At 40.3% G+C, this 19,251-nt stretch overlaps 1 protein-coding gene and 2 long non-coding RNA genes across 7 annotated transcripts in view; 1 reads left to right on the forward strand and 2 right to left on the reverse strand.

Moving 5' to 3' along the window:
- The window catches only part of CEP97 (centrosomal protein 97), a 32,747-nt gene extending 31,908 nt beyond the window's left edge, over positions 1-839 (reverse strand). Inside the window, exon 1 of the mRNA XM_059392054.1 lies at positions 702-839. Coding sequence (XP_059248037.1) covers positions 702-744 — 43 coding nt within the window. The 5' untranslated portion in view covers positions 745-839. The remainder of the gene's footprint in view (positions 1-701) is intronic.
- Positions 306-15,977, forward strand: LOC132012259 (uncharacterized). The gene is made up of 4 exons (XR_009402574.1): positions 306-635; positions 14,603-14,695; positions 15,572-15,626; positions 15,719-15,977. It is a non-coding gene; the product is annotated as an uncharacterized LOC132012259 (long non-coding RNA).
- LOC132012258 (uncharacterized) lies at positions 1,930-19,227 on the reverse strand. Of its 5 annotated transcripts, XR_009402572.1 has the most exons (4): positions 19,051-19,183; positions 7,857-8,067; positions 4,351-4,458; positions 1,930-2,133 (listed from the first exon to the last, which is right to left on the reverse strand). It is a non-coding gene; the product is annotated as an uncharacterized LOC132012258 (long non-coding RNA). The 5 variants fall into 5 exon arrangements; XR_009402570.1 differs by lacking the exon at positions 4,351-4,458 and having other exon boundaries at positions 1,936-2,133; positions 19,051-19,226; XR_009402573.1 differs by lacking the exons at positions 1,930-2,133; positions 4,351-4,458 and adding an exon at positions 4,858-5,023 and having other exon boundaries at positions 19,051-19,227.
- Positions 19,228-19,251: the final 24 nt, after the last annotated feature.

Genomic DNA, 19,251 nt, shown 5'->3' on the forward strand with positions numbered 1-19,251 from the left:
TTAACCCTCAGCCCGGCCCCCGATCCAGAAGGCTGCTGCGGAGCCTCGGAGCTGTAACCAAAACAAAGGAGCTCGCTCGTGCCCGGCGACTCCCGGCCACAGAAGCACCCACACCTCACGCTCCGCTGGGGAGCGACCAAACCGGATCCCAGGACCTGGTCTGCAGAACAAAGTGTGGATATCTGTGGGCTCTCGGTCACCCTCAATTTTATCACTGCCAAGGAACACTTCCAAAAAAGGATTTAACGTCGGTCTAAGAGCTATGTTTGAAAGAGGGTTTCCTGAACGGGATAAGAAGACAGAGGATAAGGGAGAGGCGTAAAGCGACATATGGAGATCCGGGAATTTTTACTTGGGCATCCAGAATTCAAAGTAAAAATCCAAAAAAGGTCACCGCAGTCCGAAACCCACCATCCAGGCAGCCTCAGAAGCGCGGGAGCTAAGGCGCCCGGCCGCGCGAAGGACCCTGGGGATGTAGTTCCCAGCTCGGCCCTCTCCTCAAAGCTGCAGAGCTAGGCAGCACCCCGGAACTCCAACTCCCAGAGGGCAGCGCGGCTTCACGACGCCCACAGCCCCGCGTCTAAAGAACTGGTACAGAACTGCACCCCCAAACCCAGGCTTCTTCTCTCGACCAGGTAACTATTTAATTTAGTTCCATGGTGTAAACTTTGGGATTTAAGGGGGGGGGGGTGTCGCCTTACCTTCTCCAGGAGGCAAAGCCGCGTCGACGCGCGCCACCGCCATACTTCCCGCTTGCTAATAATACCAAGCAACCGTCCTCCAGCTGCTCGGTGGAGTTTGGAGTCTGGAGGAGGGCGCCGGAAACTACAGCTCCCAGGATGCACGGCAACCAGACGGCCCAATTGGTTGCTGGCGTCTAATGATGTGAAACTCAGGTTTAGAATCTGAACCGCAGTGTGTTTAGGAACCCTGATCTGACAGATAAGCCAACTATTGTTAGATGATCTTTCCCCTCCCTTTTCTAGACGTTTGTGAAATTTAACACTTTTACCTTTGAGATTATTATAATGTCGCTATTTAATGCAGATCGGATTTCAGCGCTCTCGGCTACAAGCCTCTATGGCGGCTGCCCCTTTTAACAATTCTGAATCAATTCAAAGTTTTCTCCTCTGCTATAGGAATGACTTGGGCAATCTTGTTGAGATAGTCAAAATGGATATATTTCACTTGAAAATTTAAAGCATTCCCGGATAGAAGGTTTTGTGCAGTATTTTTAAGTGGTTCTTGAATACTTAACAGAACTTTAGACCTGAGGGTATATCTAATTAAGTATGAACCTGGAACTTTTGCAGGGAATATACGAAAGAATTTTACAGTATATTCTCCAAACTCAAGAATTACACTGCCTAACTCGAGGGGAGTAGGCTCACACTTTTGCTTTAACTATTACCTGCTAACTAGTATGATTTTAACTATTAACACAAGATCTTAGCGAATGGAGAAAGAAATGTAAACAATCTTCAAAGAAGACTTGAAGGAGGATGTGAAACTGAGCTAGGGCTTAGTAGATGGGGAGATATGCAGTATCAGATTATTATACAGTTCAGAGGTAGATGAAAAGACATTAGCATGGGCTGCAAGGTAGAGTCAGGTGGTAATGAAGGTGCTCTCATAGGAAATGAGAGACTAACCTAATAGCCGGACAGAATGTACAAAGGGAACTTCCAATCTCTATTACACATGCCTCCATTCCCTCTTGCAACCTTTATTCTGAACTCCCCTCTTTCTGAAACAGCAGTGTACCAAATCTCTGACAATCTGTGTTTGGTAAAATCCACTAACACTTTTAGATTTCTAGGCTCTTGATCCTGTGAACTTTCCCTCCTTTCTGGGATCTCCTCTGATCTCTGTGACTACACCCACCCTTAACGCTTTTTTTTTTTTTATTTCAAGTGTTTATTTAAATTTCAATTAGTTAACACATATGGCAAAATGAGTTTCAGGTATAGGGATGCCTGGGCGGCTCAGTCTGCTGAGGGACTCTTGATTTGGGTTCAGGTCATGATCTTGGGATTGTGGTGACTCGGGATCCAACCCTGCATTGGCCTCCACGCTCAATGGGAAGTCTGTTGGAGATTCTCTTTCCCTCTGCTCCTCCCTCCTGCTGTCACTCTAAAAAATAAATAAATGTGTTTTTAAAAAAACTGAGTTTCAGGTGTAGAATTTAGTGATTCATCACTTACATGTAACATCCAGTGCTCATCACAAGTGCCCACCTTACTACCCATCACCTATTTAACCCATTCCCTTGCCCACCTCCCCTCCATCAAACCTGTTTTCTGTAGTTAAGAGTCTCTTACGATTTTGCCTCCCTCTTTTTTCCCTTCCCCATGTTCATCTGTTTGGTTTCTTAAATTCCACCTATAAGTGAAATCATCTGGTATTTGTCTGTCTCTGACTCACACCCAACTTAACTTTTTCTCACTCGATTTCCCACTGTTTTATTCTCAAGACAAATTTCCTAGTTCTGAAGAGGTAATTAAGATTAGAAATCTTTCTCATCTAACCAAGAGACCCCTTATTTAGGAAACACAATCTTATATCACAGGTGTAAGAACAAAGCAGGTTTGAATACCGCCTCCAACTTTGTTTGCTGGAATACCTGGTAAGGATTGAAGGGTGTCTCTAGCTCAGGGAGGGAGAAAGGATAATGACCTGGGCGAGGGATCCTGGAAGCTCAGAGGGCACCAAAAGGAGCACAGGTTCCTGCACGTTTATAGCAACAGCAGAACCAGAATTTTGTCTGGTTAATCTGACCTAGAATCCAGAGGGAAGTATTCCCTTTATGGGATCAACTAAGTATAGATGTGGATCCATAAAAGAGTGGCCAGATGTTCCTGGGCACAGTCCCACATCCTAAGTGAACGAGCAACCCTTTAAAATCACACTTCAGAAACTCTTGTGCTTAAGATACAGCATGTACATCTAAAATCAAATTGCTACACTGTAACTAAACTGTCTCATCTTGTGTATATATATTGAACTTTGCAAGTTCAATAGGATTCTACTAACCAACACTATGAACCTCTCAACAAAGTAGCATTTGGTGGGCGGGCGCGGGGTGGGGGGTGTCAGGCCTAGGCTCCATAATACTTTTCCTTTCTATCAGCAAGGCATACCTGATCTCTGCAACAGCGGATTGCCCTGACTTGTATCCTGCAGCTCTAAAGCCTCTGCCCAGGGCTACAGGCAGAGAGATAAGTAAAACACCTTTTATCATGTTAATCTTTTCCTCAAATACTTTTCTCTTGTAATTCAACTTTTGAGCGCTAGCATAATCTATCTGTCCTCATCCTACCTCTCACCTTTCGTTCCACTACTTTTCACTTGGTGTTTTTGAATGAGGGGTTGACAGAATGAAACTTGTGTTTAAAAAGGTTAAAAGGCTCATATAACAAGGAGGAACTGAAGAGTAGAACAGTGGCAGGAAGGAGACTGTTCTAATAGTGGATGGTAACCTTTAACAGCAGTTTCAGTTTAGATAACACAAAGAGATGGGAAACTAAAACATTTGTGGATAGTGCAATGTATCTTGATAAAACACAGGAGGTCTTCTAATTAGGATGAAAGCTTATATTTTTAAAAAGTAAATGTAATAATAACTTCAAAGTTTTAAAGTTTAGATAACAAGTTTAGATAACACAAAGAGATGGGAAACTAAAACATTTGTGGATAGTGCAATGTATCTTGACAAAACACAGGAGGTCTTCTAATTAGGATAAAAGCTTATATTTTTAAAAAGTAAATGTAATAATAACTTTGAAGTTTCAAAGTTTTAAAATGGCAAAGCTCTTAATGATGCAGACTGGCCAGGTCTAAGAACCCAGAGGGGTTCCCACAGGACCAGCCAACAGGATCCTTGGCTTCATGCAGGAAAGAAATCAAATTGAGCTGAGAGGAAGTGAAAGCAGAGTTTACTGAAGATATAGAGAGAGCAGATACAGATGGAGCATCTGGGAGACTCAGAAAGGAAAAGGAAAATGCATCTCGTCTTTGCTTGGGGTCTGGGTTTTTACTGAAGATGGTGGTGAGGTGTACATGTCCTGTCAGGCATCTAGGAACTGGTCAAAACAAGGGCAAGCAGCGCCTGGATGGCTCAGTGGTTTGGGCTGCTGCCTTCGGCTCGGGTCATGATCTCAGGGTCCTGGGATCGAGCCCCGCATCAGGCTCCCTGCTCCGCGGGAAGCCTGCTTCCCTCTCTCTCTCTCTCTCTGCCTGCCTCTCTGCCTACTTGTGATCTCTGTCTGTCAAATAAATAAATAAAATCTTAAAAAAAAAAAAAAAAAAAAACTAGGGCAAATACTCAGGTGTCCTCCATAAATCACTTACAGCCTGGAGCCAGGGATCTAGGTGTCAAGGTGTCTGGAGTCAGTGGTCTTGGAAAATATTCATGATGACCCCGACTTGTCACTGCTTAGTTAGATGTTACCTATTGTGCTGGAAGATGCCAAAAAAAAATCATTAACTCCTTGACATTTACAAGGAGGACATACAATTATTGCTACTTTAAGCAATGTGTAGGGCAGGATTTCAGATCCTAGCAAGAATATAAGCAGGAAAAGGAGCAAAAAAAAAAAAAAAAAAAAAAGTTTTCTTTCATGGGGTCCTTTTAGTTTCTGTCTCAATATAAAGAATTTTGACATTGTAAAGGTTTTTGAAATGTGCTAATTTTTACAATAAAAAAATCTTTATATGAAAGTTTAGGTGCCTTTCTTCTTTGGTTAATATTCATTGGTAGATTCTTATGGTCCTACTCCCTTATCTGTGACCTATGACATGGAAGGAAAGACTGCCACTATGATATATTTATCCATGGGTTATCTAGAAATCCTAAATGAGCACTAACTCTCCTCGTTATTATTTTTATTATTTAATAGGCATTACACACACATGATAACAAAACCCGAACAGTGCAAAAAGTTATACACTAATAGTTTCATATGTTTTGTCTGTTCACCTGTCTGGAAGAAAAGCTGCAATTTATTCAGATTATTGAAGTGGTCTGGAAATCAAAAAAGAAGGTTAGAACTGAAGTTAAAGAATTTCAGTAACAAAATTCTACAATAATATTTGGACAGAGAAGCTGGTTGCTCTTCCTTATTACTACAAAAAGGTTCCATTTAGGCTCTATCCAGAGATTAGGGGTGAACAAATAGGAAGCTCTTCCAGATAGAGGAAACAAAACGGGATGGGGAACCAGTGAATGATTTTCTCCACCATGCCCACTGGATATAAACTGCTAGCTTACCATTCTCTAAAGCAATAAGATTTCTTTGGTGGACAGAACAGTCTTCAAGTATCAATTATCAATAAATAGATAAATTAATTATAAATAAATGCAAGGGCCAAAATAATGAATATAAAGGACCTAGCCAACTCAAGATGAGATTCTAAAATTTTTATTTTTTCCTGGTGTAATACATCAGCTAATACCTGTGGAAAAGAAAAAGTGGAAGTATAAACAAATTTCCAGAATAAAGCCTCTATGAGATATTTTTCAGGTGCCTTTTCATAATTAACTGGGTAAAAGTTGTCTTTGGTTTAAAAGAGTAATAAGGGGCGCCTGGGTGGCTCAGTGGGTTAAAGCCTCTGCCTTTGGCTCAGGCCCTGATCCCAGGGTCCTGGGATCGAGCCCCGCATCGGGCTCTCTGCTCGGCAGAGAGCTTGCTTCCTCCTCTCTCTCCCTACTTGTGATCTCTCTCTCTGTCAAATAAATAAATAAAATCTTTTAAAAAAAAATAAAAGAGTAATAAAAGGGGGTGCCTGGGTGGCTCAGTGGGTTAAGCCACTGCCTTCGGCTCAGGTCATGATCTCAGGGTCCTAGGCGCCCCCCAAGTAGCTTTTAAATACTGAAATCTTTTTTGGGGGCGTGGGGAGGCATAGAGCCCAACATGGGGCTTGAATTCACAACACTGAGATCAAGACCTGAGTTGAGATCAGGAGTTGGATGCTTAGCTGAACGAGTCACCCAGGCTCCTCAATACTGAAGTTTTTATTCTATAATTATATAGGATGGTCCACCTCATTTGGGGCTCTGTTGACATCATATAGAGATATGAAAAATTTGTCCATTTGGAATAGACTTCTCTGAAGAGAAAGAAAATTCAGAGTTTAGGTGAATTTGTGCCTCTGAGAGATGGCATATAACCGCGTGGCTGGTATAAGTGATCCATCTACAGTAATGATTAGAATAGCTTTGCTACACAGTTGCTTATGCACAGAATGTAACAAATTTAATTAAAAAAAATAATATCCAAAGGAGTCTAAATATCTCCAGACGTCCTCTTTGCCCTTCAAAATACACTATTTTGAAATAATGTAGCATGTATCTGTTTATTCTTAAAAATATGTTATTGTAAAAATGTTAGAAAACAGGCAAGCAAAAAATAAAGTTTCCATAACTCTCCTACTGAGAGAAGTCACTGTTAACATGTTGGTGTGTTTCTTTTCAATCTCTTATTGGTGGGAATATATCTAGATCCTTGCCTCTCATATTTCTCATATTTTTTTAAAACAAAAATGAGGGGCGCCTGGGTGGCTCAGTGGGTTAAGCCGCTGCCTTCGGCTCAGGTCATGATCCCAGGGTCCTGGGATCGAGCCCCACATCGGGCTCTCTGCTGGGCAGGGAGCCTGCTTCTTCCTCTCTCTCTCTCTGCCTGCCTCTCTGTCTACTTGTGATCTCTGTCTGTCAAATAAATAAATAAAATCTTTTAAAAAAAATGATTATATACTATACAAAATTTCAAAAAATATGCTTTGAGGGGCAACTGAGTGGTTCAGTGGGTTAAGCCTGTGCCTTCAGTTCAGGTCATGATCTCAGGGTCCTGGAATCGAGCCCCACAATTTGGTTCTCTGCTCAGCAGGGAGCCTGCTTCCCCCTCTCTCTGCTTGCCTCTCTGCCTATTTGTGATCTCCCTCTTTGTCAAATAAATAAATAAAATCTTAAAAAAAAAATGCTTTGAAAATTTCTCTGTGATTTAATTTTGGCCATCTCATACCCTTTAAATATTTTTTTTACTTTTTCTTGTTTTCCAATTGAAAGAATAATATCAAGCATAAAAATATAAAGCATACTGATATATATCTGTCAGCTTTTTCTCTTCTGATATTATACTTTTAAAATTTTGAAATCACTAGGATTTTCATACTTAACCACAATAAAAAGTCTATAATACAGAAAGAATATGAATAACAATCTCTTTAAACTAAAATATAAACTCCCAATGGGTGCCTGGCTGGCTCAGTCAGTAGAGCATGTGACTCTTAATGTCAGGGTTGTGAATTAAAATTCCACTGGGCATGGAGCTTACTCAAAATTTAAAAAAAAAAAAAAAAAAGGAGGAGAGAAAACTAGAGAACAGAGAATGTTATGAAGAAAATCACAAACTCCTTTTCATCCCTTCAAGTAAAATAAACTCAAAAGGCTACTTTATGTAGCTATTCTCCACAGGCAGTTGGGTAACTATGCCCTATAAGCTGAACCCTACCTCCTGCTTTTGTACAGTCTACAGCTGATTACAGCTTTTACATTTTATGTGGCTGGAAAAAAAACAAAAGAATAGTAACAATTTATGACACATAAAATTATACGCAACTCAAATTTCAGTGCCCATAAATAAAATAGTTTTGGAATACAGCCGTACTTATTTACCTACTGTCTATGGCTGCATTTACAGAACAACAGAATATTCATAATTGACACCATATGTGTCATTCTTATCACTTCAGACTGCTGCTACATACTACAAATCACCAAAATATATTTTTACTTGACACCATTTCAAGTGCATGCATATCACCACACTGTGACATTTTTTTTTATTACCAACATATACCTGTCAAGCAAAAGAAAAAAAGAAAAAAGTAGACTTAAGACATTCCATCTTCGGGACGCCTGGATGGCTCAGTTGGTTGGACGACTGCCTTCGGCTCAGGTCATGATCCTGGAGTTCCGGGACGAGTCCCACATCAGGCTCCCAGCTCCATGGAGAGTCTGCTTCTCCCTCTGACCTTCTCCTCGCTCATGCTCTCTCTCACTGTCTCTCTCTTAAATAAATAAATAAAATATTAAAAAAAAAAAAGACATTCCATCTTCAAGATACAGTGAAATGTGATTATTTTATCAAATTAGATTGCAAAGCATTATGTTATTATGCCATAACCATTATCTGTGCTTAAAGAATACAATATATGTCTACCTTACCATACTAACCAGCCATCACAATAGTCCCAAATCACAGCAATCAATCAGAAAAGTTAGAAAAATTTAACAGATATCTCATCATAGTAAAATTTTTTCAAAGAAGAAAAGAAGAAAGAAAGCTGCAGTTGCTTAAGCAATGTATCCAGAGGGTGCTGGGGTGGCCCAGTGGGTGAAGCCTCTGCTTTCCGCTCAGGTCATGATCTCAGGGTCCTGGGATCAAGTCCCACATCAGGCTCTCTGCTCAGCAGGAGCCTGCTTCCCTCTCTCTCTCTCTGTCTGCCAGCCTCTCTGCCTACTTGTGATCTCTCTCTGTCAAATAAATACATTTTTTTATAAAATGTATCCAGAAAAAATAAACTGGTTTAAGACCATTAGCCTTTAGGTAAGAACAGCTGCTTTAGGTGTTAAAGCTCTGGGAACAGCACTGATAGTCAATTTAAATTATTTAGTGAAGGAAAATTATTTTGAATGTTTTCCACGGCTCTTAATAAATGAAGGAAAATTATTTTGAATGTTTTCCACGGCTCTTAATAAATGAAGGAAAATTATTTTGAATGTTTTCCACGGCTCTTAATAAATGTTACTGATACAACTGATTTGTGCCTGTTTGTTCAGAAAGTCAACGTCTGAAATGACTGATGAACAGCCTCTAAGAATAGGCTGCATGAAACAGGTGAGGATATTCATAAAGAAGTTGAGAAAACATTAACTGATTATACCTGAAGTGAAATTAGCTATGATGTGTTTCAACTTAAGTAAGTAGGAAAAGGATCAGCTTAAGACTTAATAAAACACCTGTGAAAAGGTACGGTGTTATATACTATGGTTGCAACATCATTGTACTATCAGTCAACAGGTACTTTGTGGAAAACATTTGAATTTACCATGTATTATTGAACCAGTAGTGCTAACAGTAAACTACATTTGTTCTCATGGACTTCATTTGCTATCAGTCTATGAATTCTTGTCAGAATTAGCAACTGAATATCTGACTTGCCCTACCACACAGCATTTGATAACTTTTTATTGTGATTTTTTTTTAAGATTTATTTATTTAGGGGCGTCTGGGTGGCTCAGTGGGTTAAGCCTCTGCCTTCGGCTCAGGTCATGGTCTCAGGGTCCTGCGATAGAGCCCCCCATCTGGCTCCCTGCTCAGCAGGGAGCCTGCTTCTCCCTCTCCTTCTGCTTGCAGCTCTGCCTACTTGTGCTCTCTCTCCATCTCTCTGTCAAATGAATAAATAAATAAAATCTTTAAAAAATAATTTATTTATTTACTCATTTGAGAGGACATGAGTACAAGCTGGGGGAGAGCCCCAGACAGAAAGGGGGAGAATCTCAAGCAGAATCCCTGCTAAGCACAGAGCCCAGTGGAGGGCACAATGCCACAACCCTGAGATCATGAGCTGAGCTGAAATCAAGAGTGGGATGCTCAACGGAATAAGCCACCCAGACACCCCTATAGGATTTTTTTTTTAAGCTTAGGGTGAAGACTGAAATTGTTCTAAATGAAAAGAACCTCCCCCCAACCACTATTATGAAACACTGAGAGAAAGGCTTTAAAATTCATTTTTCGGGCAACTGGGTGGCTCCTTCTGTTAAGTGCCTGCCATCAGCTTAGGTCATGATCCTGGGTTCCTGGGATGACGTCCTTCACTGGGCTCTCTGCTCAGTGGAGAGCCTGCTTCTCTCTCTGCCTCTGTTGCTCCCCATGCTTATACACTCTTTCTCTCTGTCAAATAAATAAAATCTTAAAAAAAAATTCATTTTGCTAATTTGCAAATGTTGATCATTTAATGATGCTTCTTAATGAACTCAACCTAAAATTGTAAAACACAGCACTTAGATGCAAAATTAATTCTATAGTAAAGTCATTTTGACAAAAAAATAACAAGTTTAAACAAGTTTTATAAATTAAAACAAAAAGCAAGATCTCCATTCTCATACAAATTTGCAATGGTTATACTTTCAAGCTCAAACTACATTTTTAGCAGTATTGAAAGACCTCCAAGCAAATACAAAGGAAACTTACATATTTCGAGACCCATTTAACTGTGTAACTGAGCTTTCATTTAACTTTCAATTGGAAATAATTATTAATCATGCTAAAAGGAAAATTTCCAAAGAATAATCTAATTCTGTAACTGTCTTCTAGAAGATTGACATGCTCAATTATCATATGGACTGATATCAATATTTAGCAGTATTTATCTGGGTGAAAACATATTTTTCAAAGATGAAATATGTAAAACATCATTACAGGTCAGGATAAGCAAACAATCACTAGAAATTGATTTTGGTGGTAGGGAAAAACTTTGGACCCTAATTCAGAGAAATGTCTAGGGGCACCTGGGTGGCTTAGTCACTTGGGTGGCTACCTTCACCTCAGGTCATGATCTCCAGGTCCTGGGATTGAGTCCCAAATCGGGCTCCTTGCTGGGCGAAGAGTCAGCTTCTCTCTCTCCCTTTGCCCCTCCTCCCACTCATACACACACTCTCTCTCAAATAAATAAAATCTTTTAAAAAGAGAGAGAAATGTCCATCCTCCACCTCTCCCAAAAAGAATTTCATTTTTCTCTTTAGTAGACCTGTTTTATAAAAACTCATACTCAATACTGTGGTTATATTTAAATTTCATCAAAGAAAATACTGTGAACATTTTTTTCTCATTATATACCTACATAATGTCCTCAATCTTGCCTATTAGACCATAAAGCCTAAAATATTTACTATTTGCAGATCTCTGTTTTAGATGAACTACAATCTGAGTAGGAAGTTAGCCAGTGAAAGAGAGGAAAGGGGCATCTGGGTGGCCCAGTGGGTTGAGCTGCTGCCTTCGGCTCGGGTCATGATCTCAGGGTCCTGGGATCGAGTCCCACATCGGGCTCTCTGCTCAGCAGGGAGCCTGCTTCCTCCTCTCTCTCTCTGCCTGCCTCTCTGCCTATTTGTGATCTCTCTCTGTCAAATAAATAAATAAAATCTTTAAAAAAAAAAAAAAAGAAAAAGAAAAAGAGGAAAGATTTCCAGCCAAAGAAAATAGCTTGAGTACATGAGTAAGAACCAAAAGAATTAGTGGTGCCTGAGTGGCTCAATTGTTAAGCATCTTCCATGGGCTCAGGTCATGATCCCAAGGTCCTGGAATTGAGTCCCTCATTGAGCCCCACATCCTGCTCCCTGATCAGCGGGAGGCCTGCATTTCCCTCTCTCTCACTCCCCCTGCTTGTGTTTCCTCTCATGGTCTATGTATCAAATAAATAAATAAAATATTTTTAAAAAACAGAATATATGAAAATAGTAATCAGTTACTACATACATACTGAACTATACAAACACCACTACTCTTGCATTTTTGAGCCAATTGGTAATACCAGTTTCTTCCTGAAGATGGCTCCCTTTAATTATTTTCCAACATCTTATTATGAAAAATTTCCAATATATAGAAAATCTGAAAGAATTCCATAGTGAGCACTCAAACTCACTACTTTGATTCTTTTTTTTTTTAAGATTTTATTTATTTATTTGACAGAGAGAGATCACAAGTAGGCAGAGGCAGGCAGAGAGAGAAGAGGAAGCAGGCTCCCTGCTGAGCAGAGGGCCCAATGTGGGGCTCGATCCTAAGACCCTGAGATCATGACCCGAGTGGAAGGCAGCAGCTTAACCCACTGAGCCACCCAGGCGCCCCACTACTTTGATTCTTTTATCAACATTTTATCATGTTTGTTTTACAACATATCTATCCATTTATGTATCCCTTCATCCAGTTTGTTTTTTGACATTTCAGTACACTCCCCTCTATTTACTTAAGCCAGTATTTAGTACTCAATATGTACCTAGTTTCCTTTCTTTTAAAGTAACAGCTACATACAGTGAAATGCTCAAATCTTAATAAATATTTCTTGAAGTGTTTTTTGTTTTTGTTTTTGTTTTTAGGATTTTATTTATTTATTTGAGTAGGGAGAAGAGCAGAGGGAGAGGGACAAGCAGACTCTGGTGCTGAGGGGGGCGCTGATACAGGGTGGTGGTAGGGAGAGAGGGGCAGGAGGGCTTGATCCCATCACCCTGATATCATGACCTGAGACCAACTGAGCCACTTAGGCACGCTAAACACTCTCTGAGTTTTGACAAACTGTGTAGTTAACCCAAAAATCTATACAAATATAGAACATTACACAGAAAGTTCGCTTCTATACTTCCCACTCAATCCTCTTCTCACTCAGAAGCAACCACTGTTGTGATTTTTTTCCCATCAAAATTTAGTTTTGCACAGTGTAGAACTCAATATATATAAAATCATACAGTAAGAATTTTTTTTTTGGTAAGGCTACTTCTACTAAGCATAATGTTTTTGGTACTCATATGTTGATGTGTAAATCAAAAGTTCATTCCATTTTATTTCTGTGTAGTAGTCCATTGTATAAATATATATTATAGTTTGCTTATGTGCTTACTTACTGATGGGACACTCTATTGTTTCCTATGTTTTCCTGTATTTATTATGTATACAGCTGCTGTTCTTGTATAAAGTATTTAGGTTTTTTTTTTTTTAAGATTTATCTTTTGATAGAGAGGGTAAACAGGAGGCAGGGGGGAGCAGACAGAGAGGGAGAGAATCTTAGGTGCATTTCCACTGAGTTTGGAGCCCAACTATGGGCTTAATCCCATGAGATCATGACCTAAGTGGAAGCCAAGAGTCAGATGCTTAACTGACTGAACCACCCAGATGCCCCTTATCTTTAAAGTTTTGTTTTGTTTTTAAGGTTGTATTTATTTACTTGACAGAGAGAGAGTGAGAGCACAGGCAGGCAGAGCTGTAGGGAGAAGGAGAAGCAGACTCCCTATTGAGCAGAGAACCCACTGTGGAGCTCGATCCCAGGACCCTGAGATCATGACTCAAGCTGAAGACAGACACTTACATGACTGAGCCAACCAGGTACCCCTGTATTTTTGAAGTTTTATTTATTTACATAATCTCTATACCCAATGTGGGGCTCAAGGTCATGACCCTGAGATCAACAGTCATGAGCTCTTCCAAACTGAGCCAGCAGGTTCCCCTAAAGTATTTTTTAATTAAAAAAAAAAAAATTAAATTACAGGATAATACAAACGGTGCTTACCCTTCCTATTTTCCAGGATTGAATTGTGGGACTTAAATCTTTCTATCCCAAAGCACATTATAATTCTTTGAAACTTTTTATTACAGACAGTATTTAAAAGAGTCAGGGGCCTGGGTGGTTCAGTTAAGGGGCTGGGCTGCCCTCAGCTCTGGTCAAGATCTTGGGCTCCCTGCTCAGTGGGGAGCCTGCTTCTCCCTCTGCCTGAAGTTCCGCTGCTTGTGCGCTCTCTCTGGTAAATAAATAAAATCTTAAAAAATAAATAAGAAATAAAAAATAATAATAAATAATAAAAGAATACATAACAATGTAGAAACTGTTTTAAGAACTCTGCTACCCAATACCAGCTTCAACTCCTATCCAGTCTTGGTCATTTTTTCATCCATGCCCTTACCCAGTGGCTACTCTCTCATTTTTTTTTTTTTTAAGATTTTATTTCTGTGACAGAGATCACAAGTAGGCAGAGAGGCAGGCAAAGAGAGAAGGGGAAGCAGGCTCCCCATTGAGCAGAGAGCTCTATGCGATGTGATGCAGGGCTTGATCCCAGTACCCTGAGATCATGACCTGAGCCAAAGGCAGAGGCTTAACTCACCAAGCCACCCAGGCACCCCTGCTCTCTCATTTTAAGACAAATCTCAAACATCATGCTATTTCATCTGTAAATATTTAGTATGTACCTGAAAATATAAGAACACTTTTTAAAACTGAACATGATCACAGTAAAATTAGAATACCTAAAGAACTAACAGTACATTTTAATATCATCAAAAATCCAAATCAATATTCAAATTACCCCCACGGTCTGTCCAGCATGTTTGTTTAAATCAGGCCTCAAATAAGACCCATACATTGCAATTGGTTGGAGAAGTTCTTAAATTTCTTTTAATCTGGGCACCTGGGTGGCTCAGTTGGTTAAGTGTCTGCCTTCAGCTCAAATCATGATCCCAGAATCCTGGGATAGAGCAGGGAGCCTGCTTCTCCCTTTGCCCCTCTATCTCTCTCTCTCATGAATGAATAAATAAAATACTTCTTAAAAATTTCTCAGGGCGCCTGAGTGGCTCAGTCCATTGGGCAGCTGCCTTCAGCTCAGGTCATAATCCCAGACCAGGGATTGATCCCACATCAGGATCCCTGCTCAGCAGGGAGTCTGCTTCTCCTTCTGACCCTATCTCCTCTTGAACTCTCTCCTTCTCTCTCTCAAATAAATGAATAAAATTTTTAAAAACAATAAATAAAAAATAAATTAAATAAAATTTATTTTAATCCATAGGTAGAACCAACTTCAAGTTGTGCAACCAATGCAACTGAACGGGGCATCCCACACCTGGGGTTTAATGCCCTGCATTTGCTGTCTTGGATAGTGGTAATTGTATCTTTGAATTTGTGTTCTTTAGCGAAGTACAATGGGAATAATAGGGCATATGCCTGGGGTTTGGAGCCTCAGCTCACAGGCAGGTTCACTTCCTGCTGCTTCCTCACTTTCACACTGACTCCCAGCACCACACTCACCAAAGCAAGCCTAATGGCCTTCATTCAGCAAGCAGCTTGATGCGCACCCCCATCCAGGACCCAGGTACACAACACATCCCAGGGGATTGCCCGTTCACTGTGAGTTAGGCAGGAACACAGTATAAGGAGATGGCCACCTTGACAGTGTCACCCCAGCCCTGCGTTGCAGCACATAACATGTTGGTCCAGATCTCACAGTAAGGGCAACCAAAGAGCTGGCTGGACCTCGTGTGTTCCAGTACATGCATCAAGTCACAAGGCAGGTCCCTGGGCACCTATGAGGGGCTACACTACTCTAGAGAATGTCCTTGCCTGAGGAAGCATGACATTAAACAGCAAATGAGAAAAGAGCATAAAACATCGAGATAGATTACTGAAGAAAGGAAATAGCTTAATATTTTATATCTGTATCCTTCTATTTGAAAAAGGGGGTCCAACTTTCATTTTCACTGGGTCCTGAAAATTATTTGTGCAGGTAGTCCTGTCCATAGGCTCTAATCTCTCTTTTTCCTTTCAATTCACATATTGTTGAAGAATTTAAGTCATCCTGCAGATGCCAATTGCATCCCTGTGGAATTGTTTCACAAGTTCCTGTCCCCTGTATATCATAGAATTAGTAGCTAGATATATGAAGACTTGATTAGATTTAGATTTTAAAGTTACTTCATAATTTTTATTTTAATAATACTTCATAATTTTATTTTTTAAGTAATCTCTATACCCAACGTAGGGCTCAAATCCATGATCCCAATATCAAGAGTTGTCTGTTCTACCAACTGAACCAGGTATGCACCCCATTAATGCTTCATAATTTTAAAGAAAGCTTCATAGTTTTTAATGCCATATGGTTTTTAAACCTACTAATTTTCTAATCTAGTTACTAGGCATTCATTTCAGAGCCTTCCCTGAAGTCAATGCCTGAGAATCTTCGGATTGACCAGCCTTCCAGGAACTATGGTGGTAGATTCTACTTTGGTTCAGTATTGCTCCAGATTCTAAAAAGGTATATCCCTCCCATACCTGTGAAGAGAATGCTATGGGGGGAAACACTAAAAATGGGGCTGAGTCGTTCCAAAGGCATTCATGTTTACATTCCTGTTACTGTCTTACTGGAACTTTATGAGGCTTTTAGCACTGTTGAAACTTCCATAGGCTTCTCTGAAATGACTGTCATGGACTCTATCTCCTTTAACCTCATCTGTTCATCCTTCTTCAGATGATTCTCCCTCCATTCCCCTATCCCTTAAATACTGTATTTCTGGATTCTTTTTTGCTGATTCACTCTAGTCACTCTTTGTGGGGGTGGTAGACACAGAGATGCAATGTCCAGATCCCTCTACAAGCAAGGGCTTGCTGTCAAACAGTAGACATTGATCATTGTCACTGGTATCCCCACCTATCAGTAGGATCTGGCTCAGCTACTAAGAACACCTTACTTGGGTCATGATCTCTCTGGGGCAACACACATCTGGTGACAACGTGGGAGTATAAACAAAGTTGATTATTTCGTCAAACATGGAATACTCAGGCAGTAACTGTTCCAGAGCTCCCGCTGGGGTTGACTGAGGTTTGGTTGGGCCAGTAATTTATTTAACTTCTGCCACATATTGCTTTCTCCCCTCTCCTTTCACAGGACTTGATCCCTACTAAACATCTTACATCCTAAACACAGTCTCAAGAAATGCTTCCAAAGAAGGCAGCCTGTAATACTAGGTGATATCACCACACATTCTATCACCTGTATGTCCATTACTCTTAAAATATATCATATTACAAACACTCCTTTGAATTTGTTTAACTTCCTAAAACACAGCTCCACCTTAATGTACTATAGGCATCTTGAGCTCTGACTTTGAAAAATCGACCCTTTACCCCCACAAACATGCTCCTTTCTTTTATCTGTCCTTTAGACAAATGATATCATTATTCACTAAGTTCCCATCTTCACAATTTCCTTATCTCCTCTATTAACTATCCATTGCTATGTCAACTCCTAAACATAATGGTTTAAAACAACAAGCATTTATGATCTCAGCGTTTCTCTGGGATAGGAATTCAAGACAGTTTATCTGAGTGGAAACATAAGAGCAAGGAACATGTTCTGTCCCTAAGCTTCCAGAGTCTGGAGCAAGGATATGTTGATTTCAGCCCAATGTTATTCATGTTAGACTTCTGGCCTGCAGAACCAAAAGAATGTATTTCTGAACTTCTAAATTACCAAGTTTGTGGTTAATTTGTTATAGTGACCACAGAAAACTAATACAGCAAGTAAGCATATGTAAGAGGTGAAGAAGCAATGAACAGAAGAATGATCTTTTCTCAGGAACTTTAAGAGGTGGAGAAGAAGGCCAACTTTGGTTTAGTATTGTTCCATAAGGAAATAAATGAGAAGAAAGGACAGCTGAGCCTTTTGCCTATAAAAGAGAATGTAAGGTGGGGTGCCTGAGTGGCTCAACTGCTTAAGTGCCCAACTCTTGGTCTCAGCTCAGGTCTTGATCTCAGGGTTTTAAGTTCAAGGCCTGCATTAGGCTCCAAATAAAAAAATAAAAGAAGGGGCTCCTGGATGGCTCAGTGGGTTAAGCCTCTGTCTTTGGCTCAGGTCATGATCTAGGGGTCCTGGGATTGAGCCCCGCACCGGGATAGAGCCCCACACTGGGCTCTTTGCTCAGTGGGGAGCCTGTGTCCCCATCTCTCTCTGTCTGCCTCTCTGCCTACTTGTGATCTTTCTGTCAAATAAATAAATAAAATCTTTTTAAAAATAAAATAATAAAAGAGAATGTAAGGATAAAGTAACCAAAAATTTATGGATGCTGTTGGAAGCTGTCTTATACGATATAAAATACTTTTAGGGGCTTTTGTATACCCTCTTCCTATTCTAAGAGTATTTGAGCACAATTTAGGGTGTGATAAACACAATGTGTTACAAAGAACCCTGTGTTGCCAACCCAAGAATGCCCTCCAAGAAAGAGTAAAAGAACGAACTAAAATCCCTAAGATCTAGTTTTCTGCTTTTCCTCCACAGAGCTACTCAGACCAAACTGAATTTTGAAGACCAGTAAAATAAAATCTTCCTAAAATGCTTGGGAAGGTACTATAAATTCTGGGGTTCTGTGGACCAATTCCTGCTTGTACATCTGGGCTCCATCCTCTACTCATATCCAGCTGGGCTTGGAGCTTGTAGAAGCCAGGTGGTTTTCTTCTCTCTCTCTTTCTTTTTCTTTAGTGATCAAACATTAATCAGCGGTGATTTAAAACCAAGAGAACTATATGAATGTCAGGTGACTAAGTTCATCAAGCCATGGAAGCCTGAGGCATCCATCTGCCTACAGTCTATTTGGAGAATGTCTTCCAAGTATACTAGGTATTCTGAAAAGCTGGTCAGAGCTGGTCAGACTGTCAAATTCCTCCTCTTCTCTTTTCAATTCCATGCTGATCTCTATTAATTCATTTTTTAAATTTTATTTTTCACCCAAGGTGGAGATCAAACTCACAATCCCAAGATCAAGAGTCACACGCTCCACTGACTGAACCAGCCAGGTGGCCATTAACTTATTCTTGAGACTGGTCCAACATAACTCTACAGCTTTCTTAATATCAGTCGGCCACGTTATTGGACTTTTCAAACCTTTTTAACTACCTTTTTAGAGTAAGCAGCTTATATAGGCAGCATCAGTCAATCCTTATATTTGGTTTCCTAGTCAAATACTCCCAACACACAATTCAAGAATTGTCTCTTGCCACTTCCCAACACGCTTGTTTCTAGCGTCACTTAAGGGCTCAAGCAATAGAAGCACTGGCCCTCCCTGTGGGCTTGGCCAGAGCTCCCTTTTCCAGGTCTCCAGACAAAAGCTTTGCCCTTCCCTGTGCAACCATCCACCAGTCCCTGGACTGCAGTTCGCAGAAGTTGAAATCTACCTTTTCCCAGACAGGCAGCTGTCATTTTGCAGTGCTTCAGCGGTTACTTAATAGGGGTTTTGTAACCTGAATAAACTAATGAAAATTATTTGGCATAATTCCTGGCACAGAAAGAGAATTCAATGAATGCTAATCATAATTAATGCAAGGCGCCGTCATGTACAATTCGATTAGCAAGGCGTGGGAGACAGTTCAGATGTCATTACTATTTTCCAAAAGTGAAACGATAAAATTTAATTGTGTTGGTTGTGGAAATGGGCCAACATGGAAGGCAAAATGTGACTTTAAGTTTACCTGTGGGTATTGTCTGCAGATCACTAAACTATGGAGTTCACATTCCGTGCTGCAGGACGATAGCTCTAGGACACTTGGCCGTGGGAGACAGAATGACTCAGAAAACCACCACCAGCCTAAGTGACCGTCTACCTTCCTCTCGCTCCGAGAACAGGAACGGCTTCCAGAGGAAAGAGGCGGCGGTGATAGACGTCATCACTG

Source organism: Mustela nigripes, chromosome 2 (genome assembly GCF_022355385.1).
Source record: "Mustela nigripes isolate SB6536 chromosome 2, MUSNIG.SB6536, whole genome shotgun sequence".
Taxonomy (NCBI): domain Eukaryota; kingdom Metazoa; phylum Chordata; class Mammalia; order Carnivora; family Mustelidae; genus Mustela; species Mustela nigripes.